Consider the following 22,847-nt stretch of genomic DNA (forward strand, 5'->3'; position numbering starts at 1 on the left):
GAAGGACATCTCCCATCAAATGTGTCTGAGGCCACGGATGAGAATCAAGTGTCCAACGCTGACACTTAACACCTTGCTGACAATTCAGAGATGGTAGATGGTACACCGTTAGCTCTAAATGACAACATACATGTAACAGAACGGGTCATCTTGCTTCTTAATGTCACCGTATGGCTTCAGATTTTAAAAAGAAGTCAAAGAAGCTCACTTTCTTCTTGTGATTTTAGAGTAAGCTCAACCATTAGGCAATACCCAAGTGATCAGACTCTCGGTGAAGCCATACCTGGGGTTTCCTGGCCCACAAGGAGCTCAGCAGGAAGAGGCCAAGGCTGCCTCCTCTTACCCTCTCCATTCCACTTGCTGTACAAGGAACTCAGTATGAAGCCAGCAAATTATTTTCTTGCTTTCCCAGCAGGAACTGTATTTCAGGGCAAGTGAGAAATTTCAGTTGCTGACTGAAAAGGCATACTTTCCAGGAAAATATCAGCTAATAATGGCAGGTGTGACAGACTGATGGGATAATTTTTTTTAAGTTAGATAACAGTTAACAGTTATTCCAGCTTCAAAAATGAATGGTCTGTAGCTGAAAACTGCTCTCATGGACCTGGATTCAGTCCCTAGCACCCTCACTGAGAAGTTCATGACAGCCTGAAATTGCAGGTCTGGGTATCTGATGCCCTCTTCTGGCCTCTGTAGGCACCCACATGGAAGCTGTGCAATCCATTCATATAATCACAAGTACATGCACATGCACTAGCAAGCACACACACACAGACAGAGAGAGAGAGAGAGAGAGAGAGAGAGAGAGAGAGAGAGAGAGAGAGAGACTACAAACAAACAGAAAATCAGAGAGCAAGTTACAAGGCCCAGTAGAGTGAATGTCTGGTCACAGTGGGAAATGGCTGAGAAAAGCAGGGAGGCTTGTCCTCGTGACCAGGTAGAGTGATACATTATATGTTTTCTTTTTTATATGATAATATTTTAATTTAAATTTGAAACGAGCTTGTTTTACATGTCAATCCCAGTTCCCTCACTCTCCCCTCCTCCCCTGTCCCCCTCCCAACCCCCAGTCCCATTGTCTTTCTGCTCCCCAGGGAGGGTGAGGTCTTCCTTGGGGGATCTTCAAAGTCTGTCACATCACTTGGAGCAGGGCCTAGACCATCCCCCATGTTTTCTGACAGGATGCAATATAAAGAATAAAACATTGATCATGCATTGTAGAAAAGAAAACATACTTTAATGTTACTGGTATTTTATGCAATTTATATTTTTATAGGTTTTTTTTTAGTGGTAAGAGAACAAGATCACATCTCACAAGGATGACCCCATCTCATAGATGGTAGAACATTCTATGTGGCAGGTCCTAGAATATCTTCAATAAATAAGAATGCTATCAAAATCAGAAATGGTCAAGATTAGGAGACATGATGAACATGATATGTAACATGAATTGTGGTCTTGAGATCCTGATTTGGACACTAAATTTGGAGGACTTTGTGTGTATGTGGGGGAAATAAAGAAATCTAAATATAGATAAAATAATAGATTAAGTGATAATATGGTAACATGTTGCATACAATAGACTGAAAATATCAGCTTATAAACAGTATGAAAAGATATCACCTCAGCTGGACAGTTGGATAAATATTCATAGCTATGTTTAAAAACAAATCTAAAAAGATTTAGAATGCTAGGAAAGTAAATATCAGTAAGCTCTTGTAGGGCTTTTGTTTTGCATTTTTGTCCATTCATAGCTTTATATATTTTATGCTATGGATATATTTTCTTGTAATAAAAATAAACTTCTTAAATTTTATAATAGAAAATATAGCATTAATTATCTATAACTGATCATTAGTAACATGTTTTGTTTTAGTGGTTCAAAATCTATTATTGAAAGAAATATACACTGTTGACCGTGCTCAATGTTATTTCAAATTAGTTTGCTATGTTCTCCTCTAGTTTGTGAAATGTAGCTGAATTTATGGTAGAGACACATTGCAAGTTGACCTATGTTCATGTTGTCTGACCAAGCTCTTAATGTTTCAAAGACATATCATAAAAATCATGTCAGTTATTGAAAGTATATGTGCAAGGATCAACTGTCCATCATTATGTGACACCTCTGTATACGTTGAGTTCTAAATCTGAGGTATCCCTTCAGTACTAAATTGTGGATACAAAGAGAGGTGTGAAATGCCCAATGTTTAACAGAAGAGGAGAGTAGTGGGTGCTGGTAGAGGTATAAAATGCATCAAAGTAAGAGGAGAAGCTGGGAGAAGTTGTGTGAACCTATAACACTAGTGATTATATGGCCAAGTCAAAACAGCAACAGCAAGAGATACTACCAGGAGAAAAAGGGATATTTCAATAATATTAGGGTTCCCGTGATGCAATCACTCCCTCCTTCAAATATTTTATGGAGATGAACCACCTGGAGTACATCAAAATTGGATAGGATAGTGGAATCTGAGAGAGTAGAAAGCTTTCACAAAGGAGAAGTCAACACTGTTAGAAGATAAAAAAGACTGGAAGATGATTCTTAAGACGATGACGTTTGGCATCAATAACTGCATATCAGGGAGTTCGGTATCAGCAACATAAAGGAGGGAGGCACACTATCCTATCTGCGCAGGTGGGGAACAAGTAAAGGCGGGAAGTGCGGGTGGCAGGCATGGAACACTCTTTTTTCATGAAAAGAACCCTGGAATTGGAGAGTTAACTCAGTGGTCAAGGACACTTGCTGGTCTTGAAGAAGACCAGCGTTTGATTTCCAGAATCCATACAGCAGTTTACAAATAACCAGCCACTACTCCAGTTCTGGGGATGATGACCTCTGTGGTCATCATGCATGCGGCAAACATATATACATAAAGGTGAATGTTTATACACATAAAGTAATAAAATTAATAAATCTTAAAAAAAAATACGAGGATCCCAAACACTATAGGAATTTGAAAAAATCAGCACATATTTGAAAGAATGAGAAGCAAAGATTTTAGAGTGGAAAAACCTTGTCTGTATTCACAAATTGAAGGTTAAGATCTTAGGCAGGAAAACATAAAGAGAAACAGAAAAAAAAATTAAGGAGATATTTTACAAAGTAATGACTCACAATGCAGGGTTAAATGAAGCAAAGGGCATAAAACTGGATTTGAACAGAATTTATATTGTTCGTCATCTGGATGAATGCAATAAAAATAGTTGTAGATACATTGAAAAGGAGATGAAATGTGAATGGTGGCAAAAGGAAGCTAGAGATAAAACCCAAGGGAAAAAAGAAGTGTCAGTGTACAGATTACAGATTCTTGGGTTGAGTTTTAGCAGTACTTACATTGAAAGCAAAGGGTCTACTGTACCTGTGCCCATTTCCCAGACTGTGTCCTTGGTAAGTTCTATACTGGAAGACAGACAAGAGGCAGGAAATGATGTTGGAAGGCTCAGACCAGCATGATCAACTGGTACGTTTCCATTGGGCAGAGAAGGCCAGGAGACTGAAATATTTGATTAAATTGGAGGAAGAAAATATATAGCAGGGAAGGTGAAGGTTGAAGACGAGGATCAGCTATAGGACAAGTGAGATGGGATGCTAATGTAGGGTACCGATTACTGAGAAGAAAGGTTCTGGGCAAGGACAGGACACTGTTGATCCTGAGACGAAGTGCTCATCTTCAGTATCCCAGAGAGGTACTAAGGCTTGGCTTCATTTGTGTGGCTGTACTGAATAAAATCTCCCAGATTCAAGAGGGGAGGGAAAATACAACAGCGAGAAAAGTGTGAAAGGTTAGGCAGATGGGAGTGGATGAGCTTCTTTACAGGGAGCGTCTTATTTATTTATTTATTCATTTATTTATTTATTTATTTATTCTTAACCAGTGAGTGAAGATGTCTTTATCTGGGCTTCTTTTGGGTTCCTAGAATATGGAATATAAAACAGCTATTATGCTTCACCTGGAAGGAAAAGTAACTCTTTAAAATCAGAGGCAAGTTACAGTTGAAGCTATGGTTGAAACTCAAGGTGACATTTTGATTTTGCAAGCATCTTAGCTGAGACTATGGATGTTAGAATGCTCCTGACAAGGACATTGAAGTTCACATGTTTAGTGGGAAAAAGTGTAGGTGCTAGTAGACCAACATACAGATAGAGGAAGGGAATAGAAACAAATCGTGTTTAGGGTTCACATTGATTGGCAGAGGGGTGATGGCATCCTCTCTCTCTCTCTCTCTCCTCTCCCATTCTTCCTTACTTTCTAATTTTTCCTCCTCTATCCCTCTCTTCTTTATCAGATTATTTTCTTTTTTTCCTTTATTTAAATACAGATGTATTTAAATACACAAACCGGCCTCATTTCAAGATCATCCATGTTACCCTTCCAAGTGCCAAGTACGGGAGCCACTGTGTGACATAATGCCGAGTTTGGACATGTGTTTTTCTGGTTAAAGTTTCTTCAACTTGGAACAAGCTAGGGTCATCTGAGAAGCCTCAGCTGACAAATGTGGGCAAATCTGTGAAGTGTATTCTTGATTGGTGATTGATATATGAGGGTATAGCCTGAGATGGGCAATGCCACCCCTGGGCACTTGGCCTGGGTTAAATAAATAAAATAAATAAAAAACGCGAGGAAAGTGACACATGGAGAGCAAGCCGTAAGTAGCATTCCTTCATGCTCTCTGTTTTGTTTCCTGCTTCTAGGTTCCTGCCTAAGCTCCTGCCTAACTTTCCATCATGATGAGCAGTGAGCTATTAGCTGAAATTAACCCTTCCTCCCTAGTTGCTTTTTTGTCACAGAATCAGGAAAATAATCTGTAACACTCAGTGACTGGTTATTTTAGATGGAGAGGTCTGGTGAGATGTGAATGACTTCATGAGTCTGACATACTGCCTAGTGAGGATCCCTGAAAATGTCTCCCTTAATTCCAGGGAAACTATTACCTACCCAAGCTTGGGAAGAGGCAAGGAACCTTTTGCCTTGGAAGGAGCTGCCTGGATCTCACAAAGCAGAATGGGAACTCTTGCTACACTAAGCTCTGAGGACATGCTGAAGCAAAAGTAGCAATGGTACATGTTAATGAGGGGCAGTGATCCCCTTTTAAAACATTCAGAATGCTACAAGAACTTTCAAACGCCAGCCCGTTGTACAGATGTTTAAATGTGTTGGAACTAGAATTAGGATTCTAGCCAAGAGGTTACCTGCAAGCTACCCATGCACTGTCATCCCTATCATCTTAATTTTAAGAGACTTCCTTTCTAGATCTGGAAAAATAGTTTATCTGGAGCAATATTAGGCCTACAGTAACACAGCCTGCTGGGACTGATCATTGCTTTCCCTCTAAGGAGCTATATGAGCCCTGACTTACCATATATTTTATGTTCCAGACTATATTCATGGACCCGAAGACATTTGTATGCAATCCCAGCTCAGCCCTCTGTGAGTTAAATAATTCATTTTAATTTACATCAAAGAATCATTATAGACAGTAAGTTACTGATTGCTGCTTTAAGATATCAGGATCACATGTATATGTTTGCTTTTTAGGATGGATGACTTCATGATAAATTAGTCATATGTCTATAAACATTAACCAAACTCCAAAAGGTTCGTGTGCTCTGGTCCTTATACTATGCAGGATGAGTTCAAATGCTCCCAATATGTTTTCCCAACACCCTTCGCTTTCACCGCTGTTTTGCTTTATGTGTGACATTTGGGTAATTCCTTTTACCACATCGTCTTTTGATCACATTCTTCCTGCCCTTGAATTTGTCTCACTCAGCCATCCGCCCTTCCACCACGGCCTGAGCTCAAGCCTCTACTTCCTGCAGTCCACCCATCCCAGAATTTAATTGAGTTCGTTTGAATGATCTTAGAAATAAACGTATAAAAATATAAATACCTCTATATACCACAGTTCAGAATCTATATATAATAACCATATATTATAAAAGCCACATATAATCACCACACATGTATAATAATCCACATATACAGTAACCATATACATACATACATACATACATACATACATACATACAATAACCACACACACATACGGGTTAAGAGACAACAAAACTCTAAAGATTATAAATCTATCACTTCTGAATTGTTGATGGAAAGTAATTTGACCTGAGCTTTCTGGAAGACAAAGAAAAGAGGGAAGTACAAAATAAATAAAAATAAATAAATAAAGTTCTGAGTCACAATGCCCAATACAAATAAATGGTCACGGAATCACTGACAGGCCCAGGAACTTACTTGATACTCAAATCTGGGGGAACTGTTAGCACTGATTTAGTAGTATATTGTAAGATATGATAAACAATGTCTACAGCAGGGCTGGAGCAATGCCTGGGTTGATTTAGTGTTTGGTATGCAAGCATGTGGCTCTGGGTTCAGATCTTTAGAAGCACACAAAAATCTCACAGCAGCATGGTGGTGGTGGTGGTGGTGGTGGTGGTGTGTGTGTGTGTGTGTGTAATCCCATTGCTGTGGAGGGGGAATAGAAGGGCATGGGAATTTTATTAACAACAGGTTACAAAAGGTGAAGGAGGGACTTGCTATAGTCTTCAGGCCTCCAGATATCCAAGTGCACATCCACACACATGAACACACACACACACACACACACACACACACACACACAAATACTCACACACTAAGATATAAATGTTTTTTCAGCATCCACAAGAGTAACCCTTAGACGTTTGGTGTTTTGAGCTATTTATTAAAATATACCATAGCATACGCAGGTGGCAAAACCCTGATAAATAATTTTTTCAAAAAGCCCTGGAAAACCAAAACAGAGATCAAGGTTAAAACAAACAAACAAAAAATAGCGCTCTCTAGAACACTCTAACTTAGGATACTGAAAACTATCAGAAGGAATAGTTCTTTCAGTTCACTGCAAAATCAAGACGGGAAGGCAGTGCTTGAAGAACACAGTGCCAAGATGCCGTCACCGGACAGCGGCTGCACAGTGTTCACGGGACAGCGGCTGTACAGTGTTCACGGGACAGCGGCTGCACAGTGTTCACGGGACAGCGGCTGCACAGTGTTCACCGGACAGCGGCTGCACAGTGTTCACGGGACAGCGGCTGCACAGTGTTCACAGGACAGAGGCTGCACAGTGTGGGCCACCGTGAGCTTTCCTTACCCAGGGCCGCTTGTCTGCTCCAACTCTCAGCTCAGTGCAAAGCCGTCAGCACTATAGTCAGACAAATGTAAAGCCACACATTACCCAGTACTGAGGAGATGGCTCCTTAGGTGCACTGAACAAGAGGGCCTCAATTTGGATCCCCAGCATTCATGTTAAAAAAAAAAAAAAAGCTTGTTACAACTCACAATCCCAGAACTAAAAGCAGAGATTGGAGCATTTCAGGGGCCACTAACTACATGCTATATCCAATTACGGAGCTCCTGAGAGAGAGAGAGAGGGAGGGAGAGAGGGAGGGAGGGAGGGAGGGAGGGAGGGAGGGAGGGAGGGAGGGAGGGAGGGAGGAAGAGAGATCATTCCTCAAAAATAAAATAACCAAAACTGAAGAAGACACTCAGCAAGAGCCTCTGGCCTCCACAGGCTTATGTACACACACATGCATATCTTTGCACACACACTTGCATGTGGACACACACAGAGCACACATAACTTTCTACAGCACAAATTTCAAAAAAGCCATGTGTTGTACCATCAGAGTCAGGCCCAGTAAGTAGCTGCACTGATATTGCACAACTCTGGGTGTCATGTTTTAGCAGGAACAATCATCTCCGAAGCTCTGCTAATGGGTGTGTCCATATGACTCTGCCATCAGGTAGAGAATTCAAGATACAGTAGTGAATAACACTTTTTTTTCTCTGCTGCTCTAGTACCTGAGCTTATCACCCTGTGGCTGCCACCATCACATACTTTTGTAGCCCTTTTGTTTTGTTTTTACATAGAGTTAATAATCCATACCCTGTTGGTTTCGAATATTACTGTGTGACAGATTTGTTTGTAAAATGGTAAAATTAGGTAATGCATCTCATTTGAATTCATGTTCTCGCTCTAATAATAGATTGTGTGTGGCTTAAGAAGCCATGCTGTATCATCATCCGGTAGCATTAGAACACGCTGTATTCTTCCAAATATCCAACAAAGCTCCTTGCATCTCATGTTAGTGACTTTCTCCTCCAAAGTCTTCTTTTCCATCCAATGTATCCTGTTGTCCTTCTATTTCTACAAAGCTATTTGGACAGTAACTTACATTTTAAATTGTAACTGTGGATACTGTTGAGCTGTCAATCTCAAAGTTATTTATAAGATACACACACACACACACACACACACACACACACACACACACACAATGAGCAAAATAATTCCACTTAACCAGCTCTGACTACCCACTTCAAGAAAATCACAGGGTGTGCTTAGGAACCAGTGCTAACAATTTGTTACGCAAGACAGTGTTGTAGCTTTCTAAGTGGTAAGTAACTGTTTAAAAATTCCCAAGCATTCTGAAAATGTTTCACTTAAACATTTTTGCAATAAAATCTTATTGAACTGTTGCTTTCATTAATTTTCTACAGACTGGAGAGCAAGGAACTCAAGTTCGATTTCATTTTCTTTCAACGTGGCCTACTACAAGCAAATAAACTGTGGCTATTTTAAAAATAAACGCCTGGCCTTGAGTTTTGGCCCCTTAATAGTAGCCTACATGGTTGACTACCCTTGGTGTCAAATTTTCTTAAATTGTATTTCTGTCAGTGTTTCATTTTTTTTTAAGCAATGAACCCTATAATAGCAAGCACTGGTCTGTCAGGAGTGTATTTTAACAGCACGGCACAAGTATTTTTCACTACAGGAGACAAACAATGATATGTATTACATGCAATAAACATTTCTTTGGTACACAGGGTTCTTTTAGCATTTATCTGTCACAGATCTCACTGTGTCCTGGAGAGGGGTTTGCAGAAGAGGGAGAGGAACCCTGCCTCATATTAACATTGCCAGTGGCTATGGTATAGCAACAGGGTTACCACAGCATTCATGAAAGGAAGGCCTGGTTTAATATTAAATGACCACACCAAGACCTACTAGCTCATAATTAAGCGAGCTGATCATTTTCAAACAACCATGAGAGCTTTCCCTTATAACTCCTACACCAAGCACTCATATTTGCCTGCTCCCATCACAGAATGTCATTACCAAGAAACTTTCAATCAAGCATTGGACTCAAAGCTGGGGGTACGAAATTCCTAGGGGGGGTCCTTTAAAATATTAGCACTTCAATTTCTATCCCTCTCTCATTTCAATATTACTACCATAATTTTAAGAATCTCGCAGTGAAGAGTTTATCGATTTTAATTATGTGTGCATGTCTGTGTACAGACAGGTGGTGCCCCTGAGTGCAGTGGTCTTGGAGCCTGGAAGAGACAGACAGTAGCAGATCCTCTGGACTTAGAGCTACAGGCAATGGTGAGCCATACAGTATGGATTCTGGGAACAAACCTCAGGTCCTCTGCCAGAATAGCAGGCGTTGTTAACCGTTGAGCCATCCCTTTACCTGCCTCCCCAGATTAACAAATATAGATAAGGTAAAGGTTCCCATCTAATCGTTTTAAAGAACACAATCAATATGTGTAGAGAAGACTGAAAAATAAAAGATTCAACACAAAGATACTGACACCCTTGTCGTTCAAGAAAATGACATAAAAATCAACACTATTATGGAAACCTAAAACAATCTAGAATTTATAATTCTGCCCCAGGGAACGTTAACTAGAGTGCTTTCCAAGGTCATGGACTTGCACACGCTAAAATGGGACTAGCGAGGGCAAATAAGATATCCAAGAAAGCTGTCACTTCAGTTACAGAGGAAATCCAATTTTCACTAATTCCCCTAAAGAGTCAAATTGGCCCTAATAATAATCTCCACTGTTAGGAAATTTTGCTTTTTTTTTTTTATTTTATGTGGCCTCAAGTGCACATGATATTCAGCTATTTCTTCATCCATCTTCTTTGTAAATGAAAAGCCAGCAAAAGATCTTATTATAGTAGCAGCTTTTCATATTTGTGCTTATTAATCACTCTTAAGCCTCATCTTAATCTGTTTCTTTAATGTTCTTTTTATGTTTAATTTTCCCACTACCTTATCTTTGTAACTCAGTGAAATTCTTCCTTCACAGCAACAGAAGCTGCCAGGGAACTGTCAGTTGATGTACCAAGCTCCTTCCCATGATGATTACCCGACAAATCCATGAAAGGGCACAGCACCCTGGCTTTCCAGGAAGAACATGAAGGCCCACAGCAGTGGAGTTATAGCACCCCAACTTACCAGGAAGTTCGTGGAGGCCCACAGGGGTGGAGTAACTCACAAAGGAGTTCACAGGTAGATTGTTTTGGAACAGCACAGATTTCAAATCTAGGCTGTTCACCGTTCTGTTTCTCAGAATACCTCTGAAACCAGATACTAGATCTAACCATGCCCAGTGGCGAGCTGTTTGAAAAGTTGATGTGAATTTGTGTGACTTGTTTTTTTTTTTTTTAATAAGTTGGTATTTGCAGATGAATTGGCCGTAACAGTAGCAGCTGACTGTTCTGCTATTGATGTTGATGCTGACAAGAGCATCTGTGGTGGGAGAGTAATGCGTGGTGAGTAGCAAAGTGGTCAAAGCCAGGAGATATTAAGCCAGGTGGGACAGCTCACATACATCATGCTCACATCCATTCAGGAAATGGATAGGCTGAGGCAGGAGGAGAGCTGTGAGTTGGGAACCAGTTGTGCTATACAGTGAGTTGTAGGCTAGACTGGGGTCCAGAGTGTGAATCTTTCAAAAAAAGGAAAAGAAAAAAGAAACCAACAGGGATATCTGTGCAGCTTAGTTAGTAGAGATTTTGTATGGCAGTACAAAGCCATGAGTTTGATTTTTGGCACTCTGTTAACTGGGCATGATGGTACAAGCCAGTGACCAGCATTAGAGATGTGGATGCAAGAGGAAGAGATATTTAAGTTCAACCATAATTACAAAACAACTATGACAGCAGCTTGGGAACCAGGAGACATTGGCTCAATACACAAACAGCAAGCAAATAAAACAAAAATAAACAAAGTATATAAGATAAAACTGCACACTAAATCTGAGTGGTGAAAACCAAAGATTCTGATTATCACCAGTAGATAAATACATAAAGTGAACTTTTAAAAAATAATTAACTTAAAATCTCTTAAGAGTTAACTATGATTGGTCTCTGCAAATGTCTACTGTCGATCAAAAGCACAGAACATTTAACATGTCCCATCAAATGAACAAGTAATCTTCCCCAAAGACAGTCTTTGTTTGATAATGACCTCTAATAAATTTATTTAAGCAATCAACAAACTATAGGGTCAAGATGAAGTAATAAAATCAAAGCAAACTCTGTCCACTTTAGTAGTAATGTCAAATGATTAGGAATGGCAAATTAATCTTCACAAGATGGCAGCCGTAAGACGTATAACAGCTACTGGGACAACTGGAAACCACAGGGAAAAATACCTGGGACTCAAAATGACAGTAATGATGAAATCTTACAAAGCTCTTTGGAGAACACTAGCTTTGTGTACAGTATGTATTACAATTTTTGTATGTGGAAGCGAGCCACTGTTTCTAGATCCATCGAATGTATCTTCCTGGGAGATTCAAGGCACATTAGCCTAGATTCTCATCAGGGATGATGACAAAATCCCAGACTATCTTTTAGGTTTATGCATAGGTACAAAAACTTTGACTTGTACTCAGCAGCTTAGTGTTTTAGGGAGTAATCACAATTTGTGCATATCCTGAAAAAATAGGCTAGAGCATCAGAGAGTTGGCTCAGTGGTCAGTGCAGTAGCTGCTCCTCTAGAGGACCTGGGTTCTATTCCCAGGACTCACAAAGTGGCTTACAACCATCTATAACTGCTGTCTCAGGGAGATCCTCTCTTTATGACCTCAGTGGGCACCAGGTACACATGTGCAAAACAGCCATATACAATAATAGTCTTAAAATTTTTTTAAAGAACAAATATTAATATTTTTGTTTTAAAAAATAATGTTTGTCTCTTCCTGGTGGGAACCTAGTACAGGTGAACTGTGTTTAGGTTTAGGGTAAGAGATGATCTCATTGTAAACAACACCGGCTTAATGTTCCTCTTGTAGTGTTAAGAATGTGATTTACTAGGTTGTTTCCAGTAACCATGCATCTTTACTAAAAACTGGCTTAATGTTCTGTATGCTTATTAGAACAAATGTAAATGTTTTTTATTTCCCTAGAAAACAATTTAACTTCATAAGTCTGAACTTTTAAATTTTAAGCACTCCATACCTTCTCTCTCTCTCTCTCTCTCTCTCTCTCTCTCTCTCTCTCTCTGTGTGTGTGTGTGTGTGTGTGTGTGTGTGTGTGTGTGCTTAGCTAAGACCTTGTGGATACAAGGTAAGAGCCTCACCACTAAGCAAAATCTCAGGTCCAGGCTTATCTTTGAAAACCACTTCAAACTTAATACAACTGATTTCAAAAGTTGAAAACTGACCACATTTGTAAAAGTTCCATCTCTGCAATTATTAATGCTGGAGTATGGAGAAAAGGTCTCTTCTGCAATCTGGCAAGAGTTCATCTGTTGGCCAGATGACATCTTTCTGAGTAAGAGCTCTTGCTTTCAGACACACCTTTCTGCGGCGGTGGGTGTCTTCTTGTATTTGGGAGTGAAATACCAATGGGGTTCAAATCACCTTTCAACCATATCAACGTTTGTGTATAGGTGTTGACTTAAAATTAAACACAATTATACAAGAGCCTATGGATTACTTACAGATTTTTATTACCACATTCTCATGGTTTTTGGATCATATGTTACAGCTACTACTCAACTATGAAGGTTTATCAGTGTGCCCAAATAAAAAGACACCCAAAGAAAACTTAGAGTAAATGAGGGACATGTAATTCAGTACATGAACTCTGCAACACCAAATGGTACTGACGAGGGCTACTCAGAGCCTACAGTTTGCCAGTGGGACACTCAGAGTCGTAAGGGGAACTCCAACTGTAGCATGACAGGCAGCATGGGGCCTCACCGTGACTGCCTTTTACCTCTATGGCTCTTGATCTTACTATGCCCACTGCAGTATCTTTGATGCTCCTCAAACTTACCAGAAGCCTTCCTACTTCAAGGTCTCCATCCTGATCCTTTACTGTGCTCGGAATGTGTTTCATGTACATGCCCCTCATTAGGTCTGTCATCTCCTTCAGGTCCCTAACTGAGGACACTGTCACAATGGGTACATTTCTGTATAAGCCAAGGCAGAGATCAATTCTCCATTTCTCCATCTCCTCTTGTCTTCTCTTCCTCTCCATCTCCCTCTTCTGCATCTCTCTACACATGAGTGGTGTGCACTTGTGTGTGTGCGTGCACACACACACACACATACACATATTCTACAGGCTCTTCATACTGCCTCATTTCCCCCATAGTTACTAATGCTTATATAACCTATTCTTGTTTTGATGATTATCTACTCTGTCTAATTAGGATAAAAACTTCTACAAGGGCAGAAGCTATTTTCATGTTTTATTCAGTATTATATCTCAGGGCCTTGTTATCCTAGAATAATGATATTTGTTGGATGAGAAAATGAGAACAAGAATGCCAAATGTTTTGCAAGATATCAATAGTAACCTCCATTAATAGCCTGCCAATATCTGTGCAGAAAGACACACAGGTTCAAATACAGCTTCGCCCTTATCTTATTCTAAATAAATAAAAAAAAAAATCTATGAGGCTTAGCTTTTCCAGAGATTTCTAATTTATAAAACTGTCTTTACACAAAGTCTATATTTGTTCTTAAAACCTTCCTTCTGAAACTTGTCTTTTCTAATTTATTATTTATGCTGGGAACTAAACCCAGGGCCCTGCTTATACTAGGCAAATTCTCTATTACCCAGCTATAGCTTGACCTTCCTCTCATGTTTTTCTAATTTCACCCAGTCACACACATCTCATTTTTTATATTGATCATAACTGGAGTAAACATTTTAGTATAATAGCAAGAATGGTACCTATATTTATCAGTTATAGAAAAATTTTAAATGTAATTTCTTCATAAATTTCTCAGAATGAATATCTGATTATTCTCATAGTAAAATATAAATAACTACATTTTAGTATTGTGTCATGTAAAATCAAGTGGGAATATTACATTTTACATCTATTATTTATAGCAATGAAATATTGATACTCAAAAATTATTTGTTTGTAATTTTCATAGTATAAGTAACTGCTTAATGGGATGTTCATATGCAATCCTTCTAAGCTTTGAAATTAGGCTCAAAATGTAGTTGAAGTTGTCACTTCTACACTTCGAGAACACCTGCCTACAGCTATCCATACTCATACTTAGTGTTAGAAGTTTTGATCATTCTGTCCAAATTCTTTCTTTGTTCCCACTCACCCAAGGGGAAAAAAAAACAGGAAGCTGCCCACTCCTCTAACTCAGACTTCACATGTCATGATTAGGGAGAGTACACTTTTACTGGGCAATTTGTAGATGCAAAATAAGCATTGAACTTGTGATCATAAAGAATTATAAAATGGCTTAATCTTGACGTTTCATGATATGTGAGAATTATATCAAGTGATATTACTTAAGACATTTTAAGTATTTTATTTTAAGAGAGGGTCCCTTGGAGCCTAGTCAGTCCTCCAACTGTTGGTCTTCCTGTCCCAAACTATCACATGCCAGAATTACAGTCATGTGCTACCTTGCCACAGGTAAGACTTTTAAAAATTAAAGAAATAAAAAACTGAATTGAAAAGCACATGGCTATGAACTCCTGCCTGAACTATTATTAAAAATGGCAACATTCTGAAGTTCTAGAAACTGAATTCCCCAGCATGTATAGAATTAGATTCTCTCTCGGTGTTGCCTTTTGAGATCCTGTAGCACTAATGAAATGGGAATTTAGTTTTTCTCTGTGGTATTTAGATTAATATTAAATGTTAGCATTAGCACACTTTATGAAGTTCTGTGCGCCCTTGCTTGTCCTCCACATATTTGATATTTATGTTTGCTAAAACTGATCTTCTGTTTTATTAATAGGATGAGCTTGATGTGGACACCACTGTATTGCTCCAGTAATAACAATTTCACTTAAGTATGGCTTTAATGTACTCCTCAGCAAATAATCCTTCAATTCATAAGAGTCTTTTATTTTCCCAGTAGCCCAGTTGGAGAGTTTTTAATATTAAATTGAATCATAACAACACATGCTGATTAGACTCTAACTTAATACACATAGCTTAATGTTAATTTTATAACTTCAAATCGGGGATCTGACTAGTCCAGGGCGGTTATTTATCTCAAATGTGATTTTACTTGAAACTTGTAAAGACTACAGATAGATATATTTTACGTATCATGAAAAGCTAACACCATAGAGGAATTCAGAAAGATTTATAACTATGAAAATAATGCTTAAAATTTGTTATGATAAGCTTGGGATAGAAAGCAAAGATGGCCCAAGTATATGGACATGTTAATGATAGGAGGAAGCTGTGGGTTTAGTATGTGTATTTGACTCCTGAAATCCTAATTCTTTAATGCAAAACTAACCATTGGCATCAATAATAAGAGAGAGAAACAGTAAGTAAAATAAGAAATTTAAACTAACAAAATTGAATGCACATCACGTTTCATAGTACAAATTTCCCTCAAAATGAATTTTGCGTAAATAACTTGACAGAGGAAATACATAGTTTTCAGATAAATTGTGTTTCCATCATTCAATTCTAACTAGAGGAGACAGACTCAAACTCCAGAGGAGTTGGAGCAAACAGAATCAGAAGATAAACATCAAATGGGAATAAACCTAGTGTTATAAAATTTGTCTTTCCCCTTAGACTAGCAAAGATGTAACATGGAGCAACAGATCAGTGCTGTGGTTTCCAGCATGAGGAAATTAGCTGGCTACTAGTAGCAGCACCGAACAGATTTCAAGGCTCCTCACACCATGAAACTGGAGAGTGGAGAAGATAGGTGAGCAACTTCTAACAGAAACACAGATAACACATCGACCAACTAATCAAAACGAGAACAACAAATCTGAGCAAGGGGATTAGATATCGCTATTTTTACTACCACGTCCCTTCTTGTCAGGATCTCACCAAATGTTCATGCTTTATATACGCTAACATTAGTTGATAAAAGTGAGTGAGCTGTGTCAGCTAACTGGGAGGCAGGGTGTGTGTGTGTGTGTGTGTGTGTGTGTGTGTGTGTGTGTTTGTGTGTGTTTGTGTGCGCGTGCGCGCCCGCGCTGAGATGTAACTGCTGTCTGGGATGGAATTGAGGAGACATTTTCAAACAACATACCAAAAGAGGACTTGGAAGGGTTGGAGGGTAGTGAGGGAAAACACAGTGATCATTTAGGTGGCTAAAACTCTTATTTTTAGAATCTGTAACTTTATGTGAGGCAGAAAACTGAACCACATAATACATTTTTGTAATGTAAATATTCATCAAAACCATTTACGAAATTACTACTTTCAGCATATTTTCAAAATGAGGTCCCTTAATAAATTATGTTTATGCAGTCCAAACACAGCATTAAGATGTATTATTAGTCACTTAATGGAAGCTAATGGTGAGTTTATAAATGACGTGTTGGCTTACTTTGATATTTTCTAAGAGCAACCAAAAATAGATATTCTTTCCCAGAATTCTACGTATTTATAAAGTGCAAAATAAGCATGTTTAGCAATTCTCAAATGTAGTTCTTCTGGATGTCTTTAATCCTAAATATACTCGTAGAAATAGATTTTTATTTATTTATTTATTTATTTTTTGCTAAGTCAGGTATGTCTAACTTATCTAAGTTCACGTAAAGACAATCCTCACTGAAGTATTCCATGCATTATAAAATGTTGAAAGAAACAACAACAACAACAAAACTCCGACAAATACATTAGTGTGGAGTAATTTTAATATTCCCAGGGAGTTGGTATTTTCCATGAAAATAGCTAAAGAATATAAAACAAATCAAAATAAAAATCCACAAAACATACTAATTATATGAATTATGCAAATGTCCATCCATTACAAATGGGCAATAGTGGAATTAAAAAGAGAAAGAAGTTATGGATAAATTTACAAAGGAAAGAATTTCTACATATAGATTAAATATTTTCTAATGGGCATAGTTTTTGTGTACTTGTCCCTCAGGAAGTCTGCTATAAACCACCAATTATTTTCTGAGACAAGGAACATTTTTCTAAGTGTTGCATCAAAAGAAATTATTATCTCTTCATTATATTGTTCTATGCATATTATATAGTCTAAACTAGAATTCAATAATACTTCCCTATGGCAAATGCAAAATGGAAAAGTTACAATTCTTTGTAAAGCTGTAGATAATGTAAAATATGTAAAGGTTATAACAGTATTTTTCAACAGACCATAGCATCAAGTATGTTCATGCATCGAAGTATTTTATTATACTAGGATCAACTAAGACATTCATATATTGTAAAAATTGGGACTGTAGGAAAATGTCTAAAATCATGAAATGAAGCTTGTAGAGGAAAGTTTATGTGTAAGGTTTCTCAAACTAGAAAGAAACTTCAGTTGACAAAAAATTATTTTAAAAAATAATAATGTATTGCTTTCTAAGGCAAATATTTCCATCTGCTTCATATTCAGAAGGCGAAAGTGAGGGGAAAAGAATGGATATTTTATTCCACACCACGATGAAACAGTATTAATAACACATTCCTATTTACATTTAAGGCTATAATTATATATCAATATAAATTTAATCTTACATAAAAATTTAGAAGTACGAGGTATGATCATTGTGAAATAAAGTTATAGCTAGATTGATGCTCTGTGCAGCATTTTATTTTAATTTTCTCTTTAAGAGTTATATTATTATATTAAAGCATATAAAATTTGCAGTCAGCATAGCAAGCTTCAATCATTTTGGTTAATTGGTAACTTTGGTGGGACATAAAACATCGCTCTTTCCCAGTAGTTTCATTTTAAACAAATCAAGCTCACATATAAAAATAGCAAATTGCATTAAATTTTATATAAGACATTTTACAGCTTCTTATGTAGAAACAGCCATAAGCAGCTTTCTTTCATGGCAGACACCAGAGCAAACAGCTTTGAATCAAGTCTCTGGAAAGTCACCATTCAAAGAGATATGAGATTTAGGCTGTGTCAACTTAATGCTTAGAATACACCGTAAGAATTTTCAGGCTTACACAAACACTAAAATCCAAAACTGCCCCAAAGATGGAGTAGTAGGATCTGATATCTTTTTTTTTTTTTTTTTTTTTAGGTTGAAAAGTAAAGAATTGGGGTGTTTCTGCCACTTCTGAACATTTAATGTTTACACAAAGTCTCACTTCTAAAACTCTGGCAATACCTGGCTATCCACATTTTCTATAATGAAGTAAGATTGGCAGCAGAAGCCAGAGTCTCTTAGATATACCTGCTAATTGCTGCTGTTTTTATTCAACAACGTCTATTCTTAGCTGTGATTAATTTTAAACTCGAATTTAGAGTCTAGAGATGCTTTTTGCCTACTTTGTCATAAAGTTGCCTTAAAACCTTAGAAAGAATGTATTAATGTGGTGGCCACATTTTAAACAAATGAATTTCTGGGTTTTGGACACAGTACTGCTAGGCAGTAGGTTGACTGCAGAGTTTTCAAGTCAATATTTTCTTTCTTTCTATATGGAGAAAGTTCCAGAGGAGGGAAAGTAGTCGTGAAAATGGGTCCATTTTATCTCTTTGGATACATACATCTTATATTCAGAGCAAAATAACAGGTCAAGTGGCAAGCCACAATGCCAGCCAGTTTAGGAAAGTGAGCAGCCTCACTCTGGGCTCCAAAGCTGGACCAGGGCAAGTGTTTTGTTTTTCCTTAAATGGAATTGACTGTGTCACAAAAGTAAAAAAAAAAAAAAATCTTGAAGAAAGACATATGATCACAATAATGATGGTTATGTCTTCAGACAGTTTCCTGCTAAGTCTGTATATTTTCATATCACTCAATACCTCACATCACTAATCAAAGGACTTAAGGACTTGCATGGTTTCATTAGGTAACACTATCCCAGTGTCAAGCCTTCGAAAACTCATTGCTTAGAAAGAACTGGTTTTTGTTTTCCTTCTTTAAGGGGAAAAGTTAATTAGGCTGTTAAATACAGTTGGCAAAATTATCTCCCTCTTCCCCAGTTACAAAAAGTTATCTGGGGTTGGAAAATACCAATAACCAATAATTTATAAGCATTTTATATTTTCTTTCTTAGGTAATTAGTGACTCTGAGGGACAACCTAAATCTGTAGCTTATTTGTGGCTTTGTTTTTTTTGTTTGTTTTGTTTTGTTTTGTTTGTTACTATAACAATATATAATACCCAAAGTTCAAAAATGCAACTATTTTAAAACAGATTTTAAGTGATTAAATATTGGCTATGAAGAATAAAAAAGAATATATATATATATATATATATATATATATATAGGAATTGAGACATTTTTGAGGTTCAGCAAAATTAACACAGTAGAGTATTTGTTCACTGATTGTATTATGAATATTTTTACAATAAAATAGACTGTCATAATAGCCACAGAGTCTTAATTCTGAAACTTTGATTATTCATGGACTGCTTTGTACATATTTCTGCAAGCAAGTTTGAAAGCAATGGCTAGAGTCCAAAACCTCATTACTTAATGATAGTTCCCCTTATTCTTAACTTTAGCCATTGTTTCCAATTCTACCTTCCACATAGTAGTTATTTAATAAACATTTGTAAATGACTGTGTCCAATCAAAGTCTTTGATCTAAGAATGAATTTTATTTAAAATACAGGATCCAACCATGTAAATTTCTTAGAGAACCATCTACATAGTATCATCGAGACCTATGCTTTTCACATGTAACATACAGTATCTGTGGCATATTCTATACCCTATAGCACAGCATGTTGTGCACAGAACGGTTCTCCATGTCACTTCGACAGTTTTTGTGTTGATGAAATTGCCCAAGTCACATTACACGCAAACCTTCAGCTTAAATAAGAAATAGGCTCGCTGTTAACAACCTGGTCTGAGATGTTAACAATCCTTAGGCTGTTAATGTAACAACTGGTCATTAATGTGGTAATGACCAATTTAAGAGGAGATTGGTCTCTGAGAAATGAATATATTGGTGATTGGAACCATATTTGAAAGAGTAAGGTATATGTACACTAAGTTAACTGACATTAAAATAAAAGCTTAGCAGAAATACAAATCTTAATGACAAAAAGTAACATGCATTTTGTTCTTTTTAAAAAAAAGATGAAGACTCCAGATACAGAAACTATTCTGATAAATTCTCTTGGATGAAACAGTTAATTGAGATAATCAAATGCTAGGTTAACACTGTATTCTGTTTGTTATCTACCATAAGGAGAATAAAGCAAAACAAATCTAAGATTACTTTCTCTGCTATCAACACATTGAAAACGCATAACTATTTTACCCATGAAACAGGCAGACTCAACATTTCTGATTCAGAAATATCCCAAGCATTCAAACAACATTCTTTATACTTTCCTTTTTACTTACTAAAATGCCTTTTTTACTTACTAAAATGCCTACCCCATCTCAAAATGTATACACTCCCTGTTCGCCACTGCAACCTAAACCCACTTGATATACTGAAATTGTGCACAAATATAAGTCAAAGGGAGTCAAAAAGCTGTGGGTATCAGTTAGCACAGACAAAGAGAACCTGGAAAGCAACACGTCAGATCATGAAAAGCAAACACAAACGCTTTATCTGGAAACGAGGCACTCATTCACCATGAGCACAGGAGACATTTTTATTTCAAAGAAGAAAAGTTCAAAGACTGAAGAGTTCTGAAAGAATCCGTGTTGTAAGTTAACTCTGATTAGTTTTGCCACCATAATGAGGGAAACCCTGGCTCCTGAGAGTCACTTCCCATTGCTGGCACCTTGTGTGCTTCTGAGCTCTGGGGACACAGGGAAGTGGTGACAAGTACTTATAATTAGTGAGGAGGCTCTAAGCACAAGCCAGAAACAGTGCTGCCGGGGGAGGAAAGAATGTAAGAAACCACACTGGATTCGCCCTTATACAACTACCATTGATCAAAAGATATATGTATTAGGATAAAAATCTGCCTTTAAATAACTGAATTATAGACTAAGGAAAGACAGGTCAAATTTCTTAAGAACCACCTCCCAGAATGGCCAGGGTGGCTGGTGAAGGAGTTACTACCAATTGATAAATTTTGTGTCATAAGGAAAACGATTCAAATAAATAGCTTAATGTCAGGCTAGTAAAAAAAAAAAAAAAAAAAAAAAAAAAAGATTAATCGTATCAAATATGAAAACCGGAATGATGCCATATATCATTTCTCTAATTTGATAGATCCTACTTTATTAAGATAAGTAATTTGCAGCTAAGTCAAATCACAAAGTCCCATGAGAAAAAATACGTCTCCTTCAGTACCATTTCTGTGTTGACTAAAAGCAGGGAAGCTATGCTGAATGAACTTCAGGCCCTCATAACCATGGATATCCGCCCTGTCTTGAGACCATTTGGATGTTTGTACTTTGGAGGGTGGACACTGGTTCCCATCAACACTGGGGTCTTTACTGTTTCATTCTCCATAAAACCACAGGAGAGTCTGAGGCCATTCAGCATTGAAGCCATAGCTTCAAATGTCATGGGGTGGCAAGACACAGGTATACTTGTGTCAAGGTTCCAAAGCATTGAACTATTATAACTACTGAATACAAGTCAAGAATTTAAAACTGACTTCCTCTAACGTATGTGACACAGGAAAATTAGCTGAATAACCTGATTATTCAGTCCCACTAAAGTTGAACTTTTAAAAGTACAGAGCTAAAATGTTCAGCTATGCAATGGATGCATTTCTCTTTGCCAGATTCAACCAGCTCCATCTCTCTCTTATGCTTTAATGAAAGAAGCTACGTGGATGCCATTGTCATCTACGTACATCCTTGGCATTCGCTGCCATTTTCAATGTAAGTGATGAGTGACTGAGTCCTCCACCAGAGAATATAGACAAGCCAAATTAAAACACTAGATTTTGGTTGTAGTTGTTGGCTATCCATTAAACGGAAAGTTTGTGTGTCACGGGCCAACATTTTGAAGGCTAACAGGGTAACATCTTTCAAGAACATCAGTTGGTAGTTAAGGAAATCAAATAAACAAACCAAAAAATTTGTGTACAAATGTACTTTGAAGGGCACCCAGCCATCACTGGTGTGCAAAGACAACTCCTACCTCAGGTAATCTCGGCGACAGAGGATGAGGTTGGCTTTAGTGTATAGGGTGGAGCCCACCTCTCCCAAACGGCAGTCACAGCAGGCACACTTCAGGCAGTCCTCATGCCAGTATTTGTCCAGCGCCTTTAGGAGGTACCGATCCTTGATTTTGCGGTTGCAGCCAGCACAACCTTTCGGCTTGGTGTCTGGCTGAACTGAGAGCATTTGTATGCCTGGGGAAAAGAAAGTAGAAAGGAGAGCTGAGACTCAAAGACAGAAGAAAAGACAAGCAGTAACACTGCCTCTGCATTCCTTCCTTCCTCTGCCCCTCCCTCTCTCCTGCCCTCCTTCCCTCCCTCCATGCTGTATTCCAGTCAAACAACACTTTGGAAAGAAGCCTCAAACTTCGCAAAAATCTATATGATGACTCATTGACATGAAGCAGCATCGGTGATGAACTGGGGTTGTGTGTTGGACATTGTCATTGGATATGGGAGGTTAGATGTCCTTCAGTCATTTCCATACTGTTCCATTCTCCACAGAGAATGGAGTCCCCAGG

At 37.8% G+C, this 22,847-nt stretch overlaps 1 protein-coding gene across 6 annotated transcripts in view; it reads right to left on the reverse strand.

The window, feature by feature from the left end:
• Window positions 1-22,847, reverse strand: part of Lmo3 (LIM domain only 3) — a 59,977-nt gene that overhangs the window by 28,364 nt on the left and 8,766 nt on the right. For all 6 annotated transcript variants that reach the window (XM_051173215.1, XM_051173214.1, XM_051173213.1 and 3 more), the window contains one exon: window positions 22,308-22,521. In XM_051173215.1, the coding sequence (XP_051029172.1) occupies window positions 22,308-22,513 (206 nt within the window). In that variant the 5' untranslated portion in view covers window positions 22,514-22,521. The remainder of the gene's footprint in view (window positions 1-22,307; window positions 22,522-22,847) is intronic.

This window comes from Phodopus roborovskii, unplaced genomic scaffold, assembly GCF_943737965.1.
Source record: "Phodopus roborovskii unplaced genomic scaffold, PHOROB, whole genome shotgun sequence".
Taxonomy (NCBI): Eukaryota; Metazoa; Chordata; class Mammalia; order Rodentia; family Cricetidae; genus Phodopus; species Phodopus roborovskii.